Source organism: Carassius carassius, chromosome 26 (assembly GCF_963082965.1).
Source record: "Carassius carassius chromosome 26, fCarCar2.1, whole genome shotgun sequence".
Lineage (NCBI taxonomy): Eukaryota > Metazoa > Chordata > Actinopteri > Cypriniformes > Cyprinidae > Carassius > Carassius carassius.
The window spans coordinates 17,435,343-17,454,847 of NC_081780.1; the positions used below are offsets into that span (position 1 = coordinate 17,435,343).

At 38.5% G+C, this 19,505-nt stretch overlaps 2 protein-coding genes across 2 annotated transcripts in view; one reads left to right on the top strand and one right to left on the bottom strand.

Moving 5' to 3' along the window:
• Positions 1-19,505, bottom strand: part of LOC132105919 (beta-1,4-N-acetylgalactosaminyltransferase 3-like) — a 90,314-nt gene that overhangs the window by 31,069 nt on the left and 39,740 nt on the right. The window lies entirely within an intron of this gene.
• On the top strand, positions 4,264-17,619 carry LOC132106305 (peroxisomal succinyl-coenzyme A thioesterase-like). Its single transcript, XM_059511934.1, has 10 exons — positions 4,264-4,483; positions 5,571-5,670; positions 5,793-5,983; positions 6,138-6,280; positions 6,759-6,878; positions 6,973-7,055; positions 7,971-8,061; positions 8,173-8,253; positions 16,707-16,848; positions 16,986-17,619. The coding sequence occupies exons 1-10, from the start codon at positions 4,264-4,266 to the stop codon at positions 17,087-17,089; spliced, it is 1,275 nt and encodes a 424-aa protein (XP_059367917.1). The 3' UTR covers positions 17,090-17,619.

The window sequence follows — 19,505 nt, forward strand, 5'->3', positions numbered from 1 at the left end:
GAGACTTCGACTTCAGATTCCAGACTAGGGAAAACTGGTGGCTGGTAACCTATATTACACTCAAACTGAGAGAGGCACGTGGATGACAATGGTAATGAGTTATGCGCGTACTCAACCATAGAGAGTTGTTTGCTCCAGGATGAAGGATTCTTGGATACCAAACATCGCAGCATTCTCTCCCAATCTTGGTTTACTCGCTCGGAGTGACCATTGCTTTGGGGAAGACAAGCTATCCGTAGCTCCCAATAATTTACAAAACTCTTGCCAGAATTTGGACACAAATTGAGAACCCCTGTCAGAGACCACGTCCATCGGAAGGCCATGTAACCAAAAGATGTGATCAATTACAGTAATCACTGTCTCCTTGGCTGAGGGTAATTTGGGCAAGGGAATGAAATGTGCCACCTTCGAGAACCGGTCCACTACGGTCAAATCAACCGTCATGCAATTAGAGGTCAGGGTTACCCCTTCTAAGGCAGTCTTGACCTTCGATTCGATCTCCCATATGAGTGTGGAGATAACACATTTCTCAGGTAAAATACACTTTGGAGTGACAGGGCATTCGGATGTATCAAAAAGGAAAGATGAGGAATCGGGTTTGATGTTTTTGGAACCCGGGCGGTACGAGAGGGAAAAGTCTAAATGTCCAAAAAAGTTCCCACCGAGCATGCCTGGAGTTGAGTCTTTTGGCAGATCTAATATATTCAAGATTCTTATGGTTGGTCCAGACGATAAAAGGTACCCCTGACCCTTCTAACCAATGACACCATTCCTCCAATGCTAACTTGACGGCCAACAATTCTGTTACCAATGTCATAGTTACGTTTGGCCGGTGATAGATGATGGGACAAAACTGCACAAGGATGCATCTTGTCATCTGAGGAAGTGCGTTGGGAAGGAACTGCACTGACCCCCACCTGTGATGCTTCGACCTCCACCACGAAATTAACAGAAAGCCAACAGGATGGATATAGGGTAGATCTCTTGCGGCCAGGGATCAGTTCAGGAACCAGGGGTTGGCGGATTAATACTTTTTGGAAATGGAACAGAGCGGAATGTTGTTGGTAGAAAGCCACGCTTTTTGACCCACGATGTATACGTATTCTACCAACCTTGACCTCACTGTGTGGGAAGATTTGTATAACACCGCCTAAATGTTCACGAAGAAGAAGGCGTAACTTTTATTCTCGCTGTAGTATTGTTGTTGCCACCGCTGCCATGTTGGGGAGATGCTGAGTGTGTTCATCGTGAAAGTGAAACTACTTTGTTTGGCCTTCTAAAAGAGGATGATATCTGCTTCGTCATTCCTATAGCTGATCCGTGCTTGTCACTGAGGAAATACATAAACTTCGTGCTGTGGATTGCTGTATCGTCTTTCACCGTGGACAAAGTGGAGTCGAGCCCAGGGTCGACATGTGGTTGCCTCAAGTCCGCCGGCCATTCCTCATTCAAACACGCAGTTTGTGACACTGTGTGACGCATTTTATGGATTACTGTTTCCTGAACTTGCAGAGTAGCCTACAATGAGTCTGTGTTCAAAGGCTGTTCTGTAAAGTGGGGAAGTCCCCACTTTGCAAGGACAGTCTGGCATTTCTGACTCACAGCCTGTAAGTAAATTTTTGTTGATAATTAAAGAATTTGCCACTGATGATTCAAACATGAGTTTTAAGAAGTGTAGAGTTGCGCTTGTTGTTTGTTGTTACTCTGATCACAAATGCAGACATGGTTTTATGTTTATGCGGCACGAAATGCAATACAATGCGTAAAAACAAAAGTCATTATAATCTAAATATAAAGTAATAGTTTCCCCAATGCATGCAACAAATTCCTAGTTTGAAATTAGCTTTATTGGATTTGTCTGCTGGGAGACATCATCGCAGTATGTTAAAGGGCGCAACATTTTTGTCACATGCTTGAGGTATTCAGCCAATCACAATGCACTGGATAGCTGGACAATCAGCATACACCTCTCTTTTCAGAACGATGAGCTTTGTTAAAATCAAAGCGTTTCAGAAAGGCAGGGCAGAGAGGCAAAAAAAAATAATGTATGTAACGTAACAATGTAATGTAATGTAAAATACATATCACATAAACACATTTCATTACACCAAATACAACAAATAAATAAATTAATTAAAATAGTTATTTTAAGCAACGTCATATGACCCCTATATGACCCCTATATAGCACATATTCTGCATGACCATATTCTATGTCTCTAATCCTACCCAATACCTAATCTAAACAACTACCTTACTAACTACTGATAATTACCCTTGTCACATTGTTTTTTACACGTGCACCACTGGAATCCATGCATTGACTACAATAGACCACACTTTCTCATTCTGTTTGCTCTGTTTTTTTTTTTTTTTCATCACCGGAATTCAAAATTATTGACACCACTTGCTCATTCTTGAAGTGAATGTTTTTGAATGGAGAGTAGATGAAATGCTTTGGACTGCCATCTCAAACTGAATGCGATGTGTCCAGTGTGTGATAAGTTGCCCTAGAGTCATGCATCACACGGCGGCGACGCTATGCTTCTCGTCCGGTGTGCATCCGCTTTTCAGAAATGCAACAAGAAAACAGTGCAGCAAGAGTGACTGTTATCACCAAAATAAAACACAGCTGAAGTCAAATGAAAATCCTCTTTACAAATGCATCATAACACAATCGGTTTGTGCACAAAACCAACAAATGTAATGTTTAATCTAAGCAAACACATTATGACAGCACTCAAAACAACTTAGCGACAGACACTTCATTACAAACAATCAGAGTTTATATTAAATATATTTAATTTAGAAATTATTATTATTGGCACAGTAGCCCAGTAAATGTCTTCACTTACGTTATTTGTGGCTTCCATCGTGATGTGAATAATAGCTAGTTAGTTAATCAGGGTATATATATTTTTTCTATAAAGAGCCCACAGAGGGTGGAATTTAGGGATAACAAAACCTGCCCATTTAGAGGAAATATATGATTTTCTGTTTTTCTGTTATTTAAAATTATTCTCCTATTGATTTACTATTGCTTGGTCCTCTGTAATTTCACAGCTGGACCCCCAATCACAGAGCTGCAAACACTAGGTGGAAACATTCTAATATGGAGGAAATGGTTGGAGATCATTTTACAAAATCACTGAATAGGCAGATTTGAAGAATTTATTTCCACAGAAATTGTATTTATTTTATTTAGATGATGATTCTGAAATTATGAATCGCTTAAAATTATTTATTTATTTAAAAGAAATTATGAATTTTATTACAAATAACATTTAAAAGTTTGTCATTTAAAAAAAATATTATAAAAATTTTAAATATTGTTTTTACAATAGTTTAGGCCCTCCCTGAGACACCAGCAAGTCCACCTCTGATGAATGTCTCAAGAAAACAAAATTAAGGTTTTGGAGTGGCCATATCAAAGTCCGGACTTAAATCTGATAGTGATGCTGAGGCATGACCTTAAACAGTCCATTCATGCTCGAAAATCCTCTGGTGTGGCTGAATTAAAACAATTCTGCAAAGAAGAGTGGGCCAAAATTCATCCACTGCGATGTGAAAAATTTATTGCCAATTATCGCAAATGCTTGATTGCAGTTGTTGCTGCAAAGGGTGGCACAACCAGTTATAAGATTTAGGGGGAAATTACTTTTTTACGTAGTGCCAGGCAGGTCTGTATAGCTTTTTTCCCTTAATAAAAGAAATCATTATTTCAAAACATTTTGTATTTACTCGGGTAATCTTTGTGTAATATAAAACATTGTTTGATGATCTGAATCATTTGGGTGTGACAAATATGCAAAAGAAATATATATAAATTTCACAGTGATATATGTATATATATATATATATATATATATATACACATACACACACACACACACGCACGCACACACACACACACACACACACACACACACACACACACACACACACACACACACACATATATGTGTGTATATGTGTGTGTACGTATAGGCCTTAGGGATTACATGGGCATTTTATGGACATGTTGAATGGGCTACAGTAACGCTATTTAGTCTCTGATTGGTTTTAGTTTAGTATTTTAAAGATTATTTTACCTTTAACCTTGAAATAGAGAATTTAAATGTGATGAGTAGGTTCTGTGGTTTGGTATGCAGTTAGAATTTTTTCACAATAACAGATATTTGGACACTCTGAATAGGATGTCTTTGATCTACCATCCATGGTAACCAATGGTAAGCCAGAAGTAAATTTCAGATGCTATTTTCACATGTATTCTCTGTATAGGTCTGTGAGCACTCAGAAGAGGACATGCCCTTTGCTCTCTGTTCAGCCCGTCCGTGGACTGGTGGATGAGAAGTTTCAGATTGTGGTAACAAATTTACCACCAAATCAAAAAGTGACACTACACTCTCTGCATCAATCAGATGACAAGGACTTCTGGGAGGCATTTGGTCACTATGTCAGTGATGAACATGGATCAGTGGCAGGTGCGTAGTACACTAATGCATGATTTGATTCTGGCAGTTATTGGGAACAAGTGGAGTGAGATCAGGAGAAATGTGACATCGGTTCTCTTTGACTGATTGATGAGCTGCCGGATTCTAGGTTATCTGTAGATACTTAAACTACTGCAAATCCCTGCTAATCAGCATGACTATTACTGAAATGACAAGAGCTTGATTAAGGAGCTCTGCAGTGTTTTCTGTCAAAAAGATCTGATTTTCCAGTGTTATAAAGGGCGAATTTGCCTGAATGTACATTGTTGAAATGTGGGTGGCAAAGCTCAGCTGCTAATTAAACACTTCCCCCAGGTAGTCTTCCATCCCCCAGTTGGATAAAAAAGAGCTCCATCCTAACAAAGCTGATGCTCCTTTATACAAGCTCTTTATAACAGCATAAGGATCTACAACTAGTTAAACTAGACTAAAACTAGATAGACTTAAACTAGATAGAAACAAATGTTGCTTTCACACTTGGTTTGCTTTCCTGGTCTGAACCTGAGTTCTATTACTCCCTCCTCCCCCTGCCCCCACTGGACTGTGTTCATATTATTTTATTTGGGTCCAAACCATAGTTTGTTTGTGTAATCAAGCCAGCAGCTGTTTATCCCATTGCTTATTAACGATGGTGAAGGAGAAGGCGGCAAATGCATAACGTTACTCTCTGCAATTTTATATATTTATGTTTTTGAACCGTTCATTTGTTTTCAAAGCTTTTGTACATAACGGCACTTAGTCTGTCTTGTGAATGTAATGCAAATGCTCTAAATGGTTTAAATGCACTTGAATGGTTTAAATGCAGAGCACAAATTCCAAGTCACGCCACTTACCTTTTTTGAAAACAGTACATTTTCCAGAGCAAATTACCTACAGTTTTTCAGAATGGATATCAAAATAACAAAAACTTTAAAACTGGTCATTTTAATATCAGTTTTAGGGAATATAAACATCTAGATTCCTGTGCTCATTTATCTGGGTTAATTATAAGTAGTGACTTCTATATTGATCCAGAAATCAACTGAAACTTTGTTACAATTTGCAATGGTATGGATGTATGCTCTCATGTATAATATAGGGTTCAAAGATGAAAGTTTGGGAGGCACTTATGAAGGCACAGAGCCAATGGGGTTGATTTGGAGCATGAGGCCCATACCAGGAAGTAGACGTGGACTCAGGTAGCTTTGCCTAGAAACATTTTATGGTGTGTGTTTTCTATTACCATGTATAAATTTAGGTTTCATTTTTATGTGAGGAGTTTGGAAGCCAGAAGTCACCTAACTACTGGTCTTTATGCCAGGTTACGTAAGAGGGACATTTTCAGACCAATGGAAGTTTGCATTTCAGTATACTGTGAGCATCTATCTCAAGGCTTCAGCCAGCAAACACCCTTGGCAACCAGTGTCACTGAGCGCTGGTACATCGCACCAGGTGTGAAGAGGATAAACATTATGGAGAAAGATATACAAGGAACTTTATTCCTGCCTCCAGGTACAAATATCCATATTAGATTTATAATCACCCACAACCAAGTTTAATTCTGACATTGATTCATATTCCCTGGTTTCCCAGGGGGTTGATTTATATTCTATTTTATGTCAAAGAAGTCAGGTAAATTGCTTAAAAATGAATTATTGTGTTTTAGGCTCCGGGCCATACCCAGGAGTGCTGGACCTGTGGGGAGGAGGAGGTGGTTTGGTTGAGTACCGTTCTGCCCTGCTTGCATCTCATGGCTTTGCATCCATGGCACTTGAGTACACTCAAGACACTGATGCTTCTTACTTTGAGGTAATTCAGAACTTTTGGTTTAATAATGTGGACAAATTTGACATGACATTTAATTTAGTTTGGCATTGTAATTACCTGCCTGAAGGTCCAGAGCAACTATTTCAGCACCCACTCAGATTTCCGGGCCATAAAAGCAAATGTGATAATATATGGAGTTAAGATTATCAGATTATTTTGTAAAGATTATCACAACATCTCATAAACTGTGACAAAGAAGGTGGTCACACATTGGATGAATGCTAAAAAAAAAATAATAATAATAATAATAATAATAATAAAATATAATAAACTAAAATAAAAACACTGTCCTTCAGCAGGAGAACAGTCATCCATTCTGAACCTTAACTCAAAATGTAAAATCCATTTGGACTGAGTGCATGCAAAGCTGGATGCAACGTTGGGTTATGTTGTTGGAGAACTGTTTATATAGTCTTTACAGATATGTATGTTTATGTTTATGTATACATGTTTCCTGTAGAAAGCATACCAGATACTGAATAATCATCCAATGGTAAAGACGGATCATTTGGCTGTTCTTGGGCTAAGTTTGGGAAGTGCCATCACACTCAGTATGACTTCCTACTCCAAAGTCATTAAGGTTTGCTTGGCACATGTAAACACGTGTATCTACATTTTAAATGCAGATTATTTGTATTACATTAAATATTTTGGTGTGTCTTTTTATTGTGCAGCCCCAGTGTTGTGTGTGCATAAGTGGAAGTCATCTGACGCCTGTTGATAAATCCCTCTCTGATCTCTTTGAGCTGATGAAAAAGTGAGACACAGAAACCATAAGGATGTAGGATGAGAATGTTATGGCATCATACGTGTTTAGCAAATCTCATACTTTTACACAGAGTTACACCACAATTAAATGAGCACTTAAGTCACAGTTAAGTGTGTGTGTGTGTGTGTGTGTGTTTGTGTGTGTGTGTGTCTGTGTGTGTGTGTGTGTGTGTGTGTGTGTGTGTGTGTGTGTGTGTGTGTGTGTAATAAAAGAGGTATAAAGCACCAAACTGAAAATAAAAACCTGAATATATAAATAATATAAATGTAAACTGTGAATACATAAGTAAATTATAACATATATTTATATGAATATATATGAATATATATATATATATATATATATATATAATGTAATCTAAATGTAAATGTAATCTATATATATGTATTTTTTTAAGTATATGTTTAATATGTTTAAATTTTACATCTTTCCATCTTGCATTAATTATATAAGTGAACATTAAGAAAATACATCTTTTATATTAATTCAGAGGGGTGTACTCATTTATGCTGTGCACTTTATAAATATGATTTGCATGTATTTATTCAGTTTTTTCAGCTATACTGTATGTTCAAAATTATCAGTATATTGCAAGTTTCATTTAAATATTCAGAATTTTAAGTACATATTCATAATTTAAATTTCTCACCAAATCTCAAGTTTCAAGCCTTTAGGCTCTCGTGTTGCTCTTACTTTTTCTTACATGTTTAATATTGTCAGATATCAAATACAATGAGGTTCATAAATTAAGTGTGACTTACGTGTCTAAATATATTATGGGTACCTGAAAAAACAATGAGAACAACTGTAATATTGTGTAAATTTTTCCATTGTGAATATTTTACTAATGGTGGTACTACTACTACTACTAATAATAATAATAATACAAACATTTAATTCCAGCCATGCAGATAAGCTATGTGTTAATGAGGACAACCAGGTTATCCTCAGAAATCTGATCCTATCGCTTCCCAGTCAAAGTACCAAAGTTGATGTGAGTATATATCATTATGGATTTGTTAATATGTTTGTTTTGTCTAGTTTTTAATCTATTTTTAATAATTAGATTTTTTTTAACCTCAATCATCTTTTAAAATGCACACAGGTCGGGAGAATAAAGTGTCCTCTTCTGTTGGTAAATGGTGATGATGATCAGGCTGTTCCTGCAGTGGAATCCGCTGAAGACGTGAGTTACATATTTTTTTCAGTTCTGTCACGTTAAGCTTATTAATAAACAATGCTTTCTACAGTGACATAAAAGACAGGCCAACTTCAAAACTTCATTAAAAGTTCATGGAACACTAAATTACATTTATTTGTTTGTGTTTCACATCATTGCAGACAATGCTAGGATCTGTTAATTTTAATTGTATGAGGTTAATTGTAAATTGTAAAACGTCTCAGGTTACGTAGACACTGCGTCCTCTAGGGGTCACTATGGGGAGCGCCTTCACCATGAGCAGTGTCGAAGCATACATCTGAACATGACAATAACATTGGCTTGTGACAGTCTGTGATGTCATCACCTGGCGTTACCACAGTACAAAAGGGCGCCGGGAGAAAACTTACCTGTTAAGAGCTGAGCTAGGAAGCCCAAGCCTAAGGCAGAGCTCAAGGCTTGTAATCATAAGAAAGAGATTCCATTAAGGGGATACAGCCAGGTGTCTAAAAAACAGACCCTGGCCTGCCACCCAGGTAGGCTACCAGCGGTTCTGAATAAACCTGCTCAAAGAACTTACTCGATAGTTCTTTGGTAGCAACACTCTGCTCAGAAATGTATCAACAGAGATACATAAGTTGAGTGGAGCCCAAGGCAAGAACTACTGCTGGGAGGCGAAGAGAGGCCTAAAAACAAGAAGCTGCTTCTCAATGGAGCTCAAATGAGAGGGGGACCTAAGGAGAGAAGTCCATAGACACTCAATCAGCAGGCTCAAAGACTATCCTCCGGGGTGAGAGGAGCACTGCCTGGCTTGACCCAAATAGAGGAATCTTATCAGGGAGGCAGCAAGCGGCCCAACTACTTGATGTCACTGCCATGGAGCTTAAGTGCAGAGGGCTCCACTATTAGCAAGGAGAGAGAGGAACCCAGCTTGACCAAAGTGATCAATAACCCAGGATCAGAGGACCTAACTCTAGAGTTGAGACGAGGACTTACATAGTCTGCCCAGGGCCAGCAAGCTCAAGGGGACCCTCCCGCAGAGAGGGGAGCACAACAATGTCTGCATGGGATAAGATGGGCGAGTGCTGGTATGCAGGAAAATAAAATGATCCACTCCCGCAAAATAGAAATATCTAAACATAAAATATCTAAAACAAATAAGTTGTTATTCATCTATTGCACAAAAGCTATATGAACTAATATAAATGATTAACAGGTGCAAGCGTGTACAGAGTTTCTATTTAGACTATAACACGTGTTTGCAATATTGAGCAATGCAGTGCTGAATTTGCGTGCTCATGAATCCTCTCATTATAACACACAAATTGTAGACATTATGAAAGATTAATTATGGATATATCGTATTGTGTTGAGATATGTGAGACTGCGATAAACTGAGATAACTTTTAGAGACTATAAATGCAGCGCTCTTTGCTGGCATTCTGCCATGCTAAACCATGCATGCAACAGCCACTTACTTTATTTAATAATAACAGTGTTCTGTTATTTTTTTTATAAATATTTATCGAGAGCGTGTATGCTGGTATTTCATAAATTTCATGGAGAAAAAAGTAATGTATCTAATAATGTAACTAATTACTAATTACTTTTGAAATAATTTAATCAGAACAGTAAGGTGATTACTTTCAACCCTCTGAGGTCTAGGGGGTTTTGGGGGCCTGGAGAAGTTTTGACATGCATTGACTTTTGTGCTTTTTTCCGTTGCTTCTAAACATATTCATAGCTAAAGTCTGAAAACACTGTATGCAGTATATAAATTGGCCGCAATAATATGTAACTAGCATGTATGTACATGATTTCATTTTTGAGAAAACAGTGTTTATGCGTGGATAGTGAAAAACAAAATTTTTGAAAACACATACAGAATATATGTAACCAATCACGGAAAGTAGGGACACAAGTTGGTTCTGATTTTTTTCTGTTGGTTCTGAGTTATTGTGAAAGTTTAGTCTCCAAGCTTTCCAACGATGTGTAACACATAGAAATCTGATAATATATGGAGAAGTTGTGGCCATTTGAAGGTAGGCACTCAAAAAAGCTCAAAGGGGAGAAAATGGCCTCCAAAGATTGTGCAGTTTTCTCCTATTCTCACCTGCTGGGAGTGACAATAGGGCTAATTTACATCTCATTTAGATAAGCCATACCCCTGTAAAGCTCCCCCCTGTAAAGCTTCATGATTGCATAGCAACGACAGACCCAATGGGAAAAATCGGACCGCATACTATTAATAATAAAGGATAATGTGCATCGTAAATGTCAGTAATTTATCTTTTTTTACTTTTTAAAAATGATTTATATTCTGAAATATGTGATATTTATCTTTTTATAAAACATTTTTTGTCAAAACTCTATTTGAACTTGTGCATTGTAGATAACATGTTGCAAGACACTCCTTTAAAATCTGGCCATCATTTTTGATGTTATTATTTTAATGTTAATGTAAACAAAAGGCACATATTGATGCTAATTTTATTTGTTATTTGCTGGTTTTCTACATAAAACTTGGTGAATGAACACAAAACAACAAACGTTGATGTTTATGGAAACTCACTCCATAAGAAACAGAAAAGTATTATTGCAGATCTTGTTGCCTCCAATGAAATAAGTTGTTCGGGCATACTTACTCTTTGTCGGGGTCTTCTTTGTGGATGTAACCATCTCCGAAGTTTGCACTGTGCATCTGTTTGCCTCTTACTACTCGTCTCTCTAGTCACTCTCAATGCTCTCAAGGCGGGCTTTGGTTAATTCTCTCCCCAACGTGACGAAATGCAATGCATTGTGGGGGAAAGGAGAATCGTCACAAACCGCTGTAAGATAGTACCTACTTTTTCGTATAATATTCCGTTTTGTGATACCCAACAACATAAAATACAATGGATAACAGTTTAAATGTTTATTACCAACAAGCAAATTGCACAAATTCGTTGAAAAATTTGCCCTGCAACATGGCCTTTAAGTCAATGCAAAGGCGCGTTTACGCGCGTCTGGAGGTCTCGCGGCGCGAATGAGGCATTTAGCGTGATACGTGCGTTAAGCACAAATGGTGCTTTTTGTGCATTTAAGCGTTTGATGCGAATTAACGTCTGTCGCCCAAGTTTAAAAATTTTAACTTTTGCGTCAATTTGGGCTGCGTTAATCAATCAGGAGCCTGCTAGGAGTCAATCATTCAACATGGAGGAACGACTGATGGTGTCAGTGAGCAGTCAACCGGAGCTATATGACAAAAGTTCATATTTCTATAGAGACAGGAATAAAAAGGACCTATATATATATATATATATATATATATATATATATAACCTATTAATAGTTTAATTGAATAAAGGCCAAAGATAAGAAACGTTTCGTTTTACACCAAACAAATTATATTTTATCTTGAACCACTAAAGAGACATCAGAGCCAGCGGCAAATGTCAGAAGGTCTAGCCGAGGAAAGGCTGCTCTCAGTGGATACATAATCACTGAGCTCCCGCTGATCGCATGGAGCTCATCTCCGAAATCGGCGAAACACATTTTTAGATAAACGGTGTCTTTATAAATAAACCACATATTTGCGTTTAGAACAACTAGAAGCCCCCCATGACGCGAATTTGTGTCTGTTGTGAAGTTAATTTCACACACGAATGAAGTGAATTTCACGTGCGAATGAAGCGAATGATCTCAAAATGTTCAAGTGGCAAAGTAGATGCGGTAGACGCAAATTTGACTCTCTATTTGCGTTAGGTGTGAGCACAGCATTACTCATGTTTATGATCTCTGCTGAATAAAGTGCTTCATTATTTTTTTCGGAGGAAATAAAAATAAAAAACACGAACCATCTCGATGCTTTGTTTTCAGCATTCAGCACATGGGCGTGGTCACATTAGATATAATAAAGGGAGACGTGTAAGACGGAAATCGTTTTCCTATGGATTACTTTATCACAGAATATTTGTTTTCGGTAGCACTTGTTTAGTTTAAAAGTGTACATGTCAAGTTTTCCTTAGATATATTTCTCATTCTTTTTTTGTTGACTATTCACTGAGTTACAGTTCATTTTAGTGACGCATTTCTAAATGAGGATCACCACAGACCAAAGCTGCAGACCGCGCACCTTGTTTATTATCTTTATTCTATAAATACAAGTTTTGTTGTTATTATTTCTGTATACAAATAAAAGTAGACCCTTTACAGATAAGATAGATGTATTGCTCTTGTCTGTAAGATCAACACTGAAAGCGTAATTTAAGTTATTTTTGGGGATACCAGGAGAAGGAGACTCGGGAAGTGATTCGTTCAGTTGCGCATGAGCAAAATTCTATAGGTTCTGTATTGAAATTAGTCTAGTAGTTCACCTGTTTCAGTCAATGCAGTCTTGTTTACGGTCTTTTGGGGCAGGATAAGCGATATATTTAAATCGTTTAGGTGGGTGTGTCTGCTGCGTGCTGACGACACAGGTAACTGACCCAACACAAAATATAGCTTATTTCTTTATGAACATAATTATTCAGGAACTATTAAACATGAACGTATTAGTATCAAAAATGGATTTTAATGTATTACAATACATAATACAATTTAATATTACAATGTTAATATTGCTCTATAATGAAATGACTTACTATCTTGGAAATAAAGGTTTATGTCTTTAATAAATTCAGATTTCAGAATGAGCACTTTTCATTTGTTTCATATGTGTCGTGTCATGTTTATGATGTTCGTTGCTGTAATGAACGTAAGTTCCCTTTCAAGGAAATTTTGAACTGCGTCCTCTAGAGGGGGCTCTATGGGGAACACCTGGTCATGACCAGTGTCTGAAGCATACATTGAAAAAACACCAACGAGTTGGCCAGCAACAGCCTCTGAAGTCACTACCGGTGAGACTATAAACAGGCACCGGGAGAACATGTCATTCTCTTCTTCGTCTTCACTGCCTGTTCTGTTTGAAGTGTGCATCTGAAAGAACTGGTAAGAGCGATCTTTCTCTGTCTATCATGGGGAATACTAGCAAGCATTTAGACAATGTGTGCATCCGTGTCGGCGTTATTTGACACCCGATGACACACACAATCTTTGCGTCATTTGTTTGGGTGAAGAGTACGCACGCGATGTCTTTGAGGAGGCAATCTGTGTGCACTGTGAGTGTTTTTTCAATGAAAAAGCTCCGCTCTTGTTCGTCTCTCTTTCCGAAAAAAAGGCGGCCATCTGCTTCCTGCAATTCAGGACCTGCCGCTGCTGAGGCACGGAGGAGAATGAGCTCGTGAGAATTTCAGGTGGATCTGTCTGAATGGTTTAGAGAGGGACTTTCCCCTTCACGCTCGTAATGGTGGAGGACGAGAGAGAGCCTTGGGAGGATGGTGTTATATCTTTAACACTTTCTGAGGTTCGTGCTCTGCTGGGTTTTTACCCAGGAAAAGCAGGAGATATTTGAGGATGGTGAAGAAGCTGAGGCTGAGCCTTCTCAATCCTCCTGCCCTGTGTATGTAGAGCTGTTGGAGGTTATGGATCGCGCCACAGCAAATTTGGACTTGCCATGAAAGAGCGCTAACAAGGTGATGCCATTAAGCTGCCTTGACGATCATTATCTTTCTGACCATAGCCCTCCAGCTCAGGTGAGCCTTCCATTTCTGCCTGATCTCCATACAGAGATTGGAAAGAAATGAAAGAGGCTGTTTTCTTCTCGCATCCATCGGTTTCGGCATTAGAGTTGTGCCAACATTGAGGTGATACGCAAAAGTGGCTATGAGAGGATGCCCCTGTAGAAAGAACTTTATTTCTGCGGGAGAGACATCCTCTCTTAATCTCCCTCCTTGCCATCTAAGCCCCTTCAAGAAATACATCTTGCTTAAATGTCAAGGCATACATGACTCCATTAAGTCTGCACGGAAGATTCTTTCTGAAATACAGTACGGTAAGGGTTACGCGCTCTGCCTCGTTCCCTTTTTTGAGATGATCTGACCTTTGTTCCTTGGGCTCCATTCAGCCAGAGTGCATTTGTTTATACACTTCAAGCATCGCTTCCCTCAACATGAGGGGCTATTTGGGCAATTCCCATGTTAGTTTAGCAGCACTCCCCTTTTACAAGAAGGGTCGACTATGAGTGTGCTACTCTGAATTCAGAGTTCTCCTCTCCTATGAGACTGAGTTCTCTGTTTTTTTCCCCAGAGTGCTCCAGCATTATTTCCACAAATCGAGTTGATGACTCCCAAACATACTGTTTTGTGATGGACCATCTATGAGCTGCTCTATCAGAGTGCCATGAGAGCCTCTCTTTAGAACAGTATTTGAAAATCCATGCTATGGTAAGTGTGCACGTGAAGTCTTTGTGCACTTTCTGAAATCCACACTGTGGTAAGTTCGCATATTAGTATTCGTTGTTGTTTCTAAAATCCTATATGGGGAGGGCTTTGCGCGGTTGCTTCGTGCCCCTGTGTGAAAGCCAAGACTTGGTATAAAATGCTAGGTTCTTAGCCGTATCGCTTTAAAGGAATCTTTCCTGATTCCAAGCCTTTAGCTCTACCCCAGGCCGAGGCCCTAACAATTAAGTTGGGTATATAGCTTAGGCCTTTGGCCGTAAGGGGTACTGTCACAGACAGTTGTCTAAACGTCCCAGGGGCAACTCCTTGGAAATGGTAAAGTTGGTACTTAGTATTCGCCATGATTCTGGCCTGCACTCCCCTCAGCATGGTGGTGTGGGTATACTGTTCCCCATAGCGACCCCTAGAGGATGCAGTTCGAAGTTCCCTTGAAAGGGAACGTCTCAGGTTACGAATGTAACCATGGTTCCCTGAGTAGGGAATGAGACACTGTTCAGGCGGACGGCAGCAGGCTCCGGCTCTCTGGCGAACGGCGCCGACTCCTCCGCTCCCTCACGGACGGCAGCCGCCCCTCCAGATAGCGGGCGGTCGGCAGCGAGCTCGCCCGTCCCCGGCAACTCGCTCCAGTCCACCGCCTCGAGCGTCCATGGCGGCATCCTCCTCGCCAGCTCTATGGCACCGCGGATTCACCACAGCGGCGAGGGATCTTCAGCAGCGCGTCCCTCCTTCTCCCGGGTTTCAGCACCACTGTACTGATAAAAGACTTCCTAGTCATCGGGAAGAAGGAGGCGGGAACCGGCGGACAATCAAACAAAGACTTTAATTACAAAATAAACACAAAACAGCGCACATGCCCCTCACGGACGACTGGTGCGCATAAAATAAAAACCAAAACACAACTAAAAGCCCAGGCCTGGTCCTCTCTCGTCCCTCACTGTCGTCGCTCCAGTTTTATATCCTTCCATCTCCTCCGTGGGCCTCGAGACCGGCGGGTCGAACAGGTGTAGCTCATCTCCAATCACTCCACCGGCCTCGCTCCCACGTCACTCGGCCCCGCCCCACTCGTCACAGTATTCATTTTAAATTATTATATAAAAAAGCAAAGCTTGTTGTGCAATATTTATTTTTATTTATTTATTTTTTTTATTGTACTTTTAAAGTTCATTTTTTAAGGTTATTAGACCCTGTGGCTTTATTATCTTTTAATTTTAATTTTATTTTTAATTATTTACTTTTTAATTATTTTGATTTATTTTGGAATAGTTGTCCTCTTTGTTACAAAGCTTTCTGGCACAAAAATAAACAATAAACAACTATTCAAAAGTATGTACACAGTGTTTTTTAATGTTTATAAAGTGTCATATGTTACAAAAGTATGGTTTATACAGACAATCTGATTTAATAATTACTCTAGCCAATGTTGTCACATCACGGGACAAAAGAACAAACAACCCGAAGAACCGAAAGATGAACTAATCAATTCTCTTTCTGGCTCAATACTGCATTCTTTTACTGTTAGCGTATGGGTCTGTCACGTGATTAAGGAATGACTCGACCCGAAGACTCATGAGATGAACTAATCAATTCTCTTTCCGGCTCATACTGCATTGGTTTTAGCGTATAGGGCTGTCACGTGATTAAGGAACGAGTCAAGAACCCGAAAGACCCGAACTATGAACTAATCAATTCTCTTTCCGGCTCAGACTGCATTGGGTTAGCGTATGGGGCTGTCACGTGATTAAGGAACGAGTTAAAAACCCGATAGACCCGAACTATGAACTAATCAATTCTCTTTCCGGCTCAAGACTGCATTGACTGACAGGTGAATCACTACTACTAGAACAGAACCTATAGAATAATGCGCATGCGCGACTGAACGAATCACTCCCCGAGACGACTCGTTCTTCCCGAGTCACATTAAAGATTCGTTCAAAATGAATCTCACATCACTAGTGGGTGGGGCTAAACAGGCAGTGATGTAGAAACAGGCAGTGATCTTCTGCAGAGGCGGGGTTTATCCACACTTTTATATATGTCAAAATAAGAAGGGAATTTTGGTTCCTCAGTTCATGACCCCTTTAAAAACTATAATAAAAAAAATGAAAGGATGAAATGCATTCTCACCAATGATTTGGATATTGACTATTGACCTTTTAAACCCAGATGGCGATGATGATGGAGAAAGCAGGAAATCGGCACTTGTTGGAAATCCTGATGTATCCTGGTGCAGGTCATCTTATTGAACCTCCGTACTCACCTCACTTCCGTGCAACTAACTATAAACTACAGTGGACAAATGAGAGAAGTATGAATGCATGATCTATTCTCACAATTCTTGTTGTTGTTAATAAGCCCTCTCAATGTCAGTTCTAATTTTATGTTTAGACTTTATTTGGGATTGTGTATTTTACTTGTGAATGTGTGTTGTTATTGTTGCTGCAGTTGTCATGCTGTGGGGTGGACAAACCAAACAGCACGCGTACGCACAAGAGAATGCATGGAAGAAGATATTAGCATTTCTGTGGCAGCACCTGTCAGCACCGTGACTTCGTTTGAAATGTCACCCATTTAAATGTAACTGTTTTAAATCTCTGGTTTATTTTTAAATGATGACATTTTGATTCTGGAAGTTCTGTTGACAGCCATTTTGAGAAGGAGAAAGGTTTAATTTCAAAATTTTGTTGAGAGATACATTAAAGATTTTATTTCAGAGTTTAGTTTCAGTGTAACTTCTTTCAAGTGATGAACGAACAGCAGAAAGGTGATACAATCACCCAATTATCCATGTTTATGCTACTGTGTCCTTATCACCAAATAATAAGTAATCATTAAAAAACAATAATTAAACTAATTGACAATAAATTTGATTATCTATTAATGGATTATTGATTAATTGATTGGAAAACATCTGCCAGACACAGCAGTCTTCAGTGCTTCAAATCTGAAATGATGCCAGGGTGAACTGTAATACGTTTCAGAAGTTTTTCATCTATACAACAGTGTTTTTTTTAACCCTCAAGCATCCTTTGTATAACAGCCCTTAATCTGTCCTTCGTGGACACATTTGGGCATGAAGGTCTCAGGTGTGATCCCATTTTTTTTTTTTTTTTTTTAGGAATCACCACCTTCGCTAAAATAAAATATATAAATTAATGCAATTTTTACCTTTAAAAGTACCATATTTTTAATGTAAAATATGCTTTATCTTTTGCTATATTTAACATTTCTTTTACTTTAGTAAACAAAAAAAAAAATTCCAATAGCTAAGTTATGACAGACTAAACGTAAAAACACTGGTGAATTTGGTGACATCTGGTGGCTAATAATGGTATAAAAATATAAAAGTATCAAAAATATCGATAGCCAATAGTTTTCAATGGCTTTTTTTCTTTTGTGGCTGTGCATGTTTGTGTGTTTGTGTGTGTGTGTGTGTGTGTGTGTGTGTGTGAGAGAGAGAGAGAGAGAGAGAGAGTTTGACACATTAAGGATGTTGTATAGTCTCGCCCCTTCATTTATGTGTGTTTTGATCTGTGTTGGATTTATTGGACAAATAATATATATTTGCATTTGCAATATTATTTTGCATTTATTTTCTATGGGACATATTTAGCAGGCCTTTTTTAATCCACTGAACTGTTTAATCAAGTCCCAAATTGGTCAAGAAGGACGTAAAATATGCTTATTTTTATGTTATATTTAATATTTCTTTTACTTAAGTGAAAAATATCATTGCCATAAATTCAGACAGCCAAAACCTAAACATTTGATGACTATGGTGCCATCTGGTGACATATGATGGTATAAAAATATCAAACATTTTAATGCCACTGTTTGGCTGTAGTACTCAGTGGCTTGTTTTTTTGTGTTGACACAATGAAAATGTTGTATAGGCTCAAACCTTAATTTCTGTGTATGTTTGATCTGCATTGTGTCAGATTTTTTTTAATTTTATTATTTTTTTAAATGCTTTGAATTTTGGTATTAATTTCCTATATGGGTGCCCAGTTTTTGGGCATGAAGGTCAAATTAAAGGGGTCATATGATGTATTTGGTCTAATGAAATGTGTTTGTGCGGTTCAAGGTTCAAAAACACATTTTCCACATACTGTTCCCGTTTCACATACATTTGTGTTTCTCTTCTATGCCCCAACTGTTTGTTGACACACCTGATTCAGATTACCAGCTCGTTAGAAGTGAGCTCCATGCATTAACTGTGTTCCCATTGACAGGGTCCCTACACAATGTTCATTGCTCCCTACTCTTACTCAGGACACTTAATTTCAAATAGAACAAATGTCAGAAGCCATAAGAGAAACATACAGAATGTGCAGAGGAGGGGGGCACAAGGACTGGAACTGAGAACCACTGCACTACACTGCTCAAAATTCACATTTGAATCATCTATGGCAAATCCTATACGTATGTTAATGCACTTACATACTGTGAGTCAGAAGCACCGGCATTATAGTCTTCTCTCCCAGGATCAGGTAATAGTCCTCCATAAAATGCATTGCACACTTGTAAATATTCCTTTTTTTTAAAAGGCCAAACAAAGTATTTTTGCTTTTACAATGAAACATCATCTACACGACATGGCGCCAGCAGCAACAGCGAGAAATTAAAATGATGCCTTCTTTCTTTGCGTGAACATGTGGGCGGTGTTATGCAATTCTTCCCACATCATGACATAGACGTGGGGCTATGAGGATTCTTTTTGTGTGTGTGTGTTCAGGTGGCAAATTTATGAAAAGAAGCCAAGTCTCAGATTAAGTCTAAATTAAGATTAGTTTTTTAAAGTACGAGTTGTCTCTGTAACAATGAATTATGTAACAATAATGTCAGTGTATGGATGGAGGACAGAGCGAGCACTCAATATGCAGGAGGAACTGGGCTTTAAGCACAACAAACAAAAAAATAAACAACATAAAAAATACACCATATTGCTACAAGTGTGACTGCATC

What these genes read in the sequence shown, in the direction of transcription:
- LOC132106305 (XM_059511934.1), top strand. Translation starts at nt 4,264, where the DNA reads ATGTATTCTCTGTATAGGTCTGTGAGCACTCAGAAGAGGACATGCCCT. An exon ending in GGAAGTAGACGTGGACTCAG is followed by an intron (nt 5,671 to 5,792) that starts GTAGCTTTGCCT and finishes TCTTTATGCCAG; the next exon opens with GTTACGTAAGAGGGACATTT. An exon ending in CAGTGGAATCCGCTGAAGAC is followed by an intron (nt 8,254 to 16,706) that starts GTGAGTTACATA and finishes TTTTAAACCCAG; the next exon opens with ATGGCGATGATGATGGAGAA.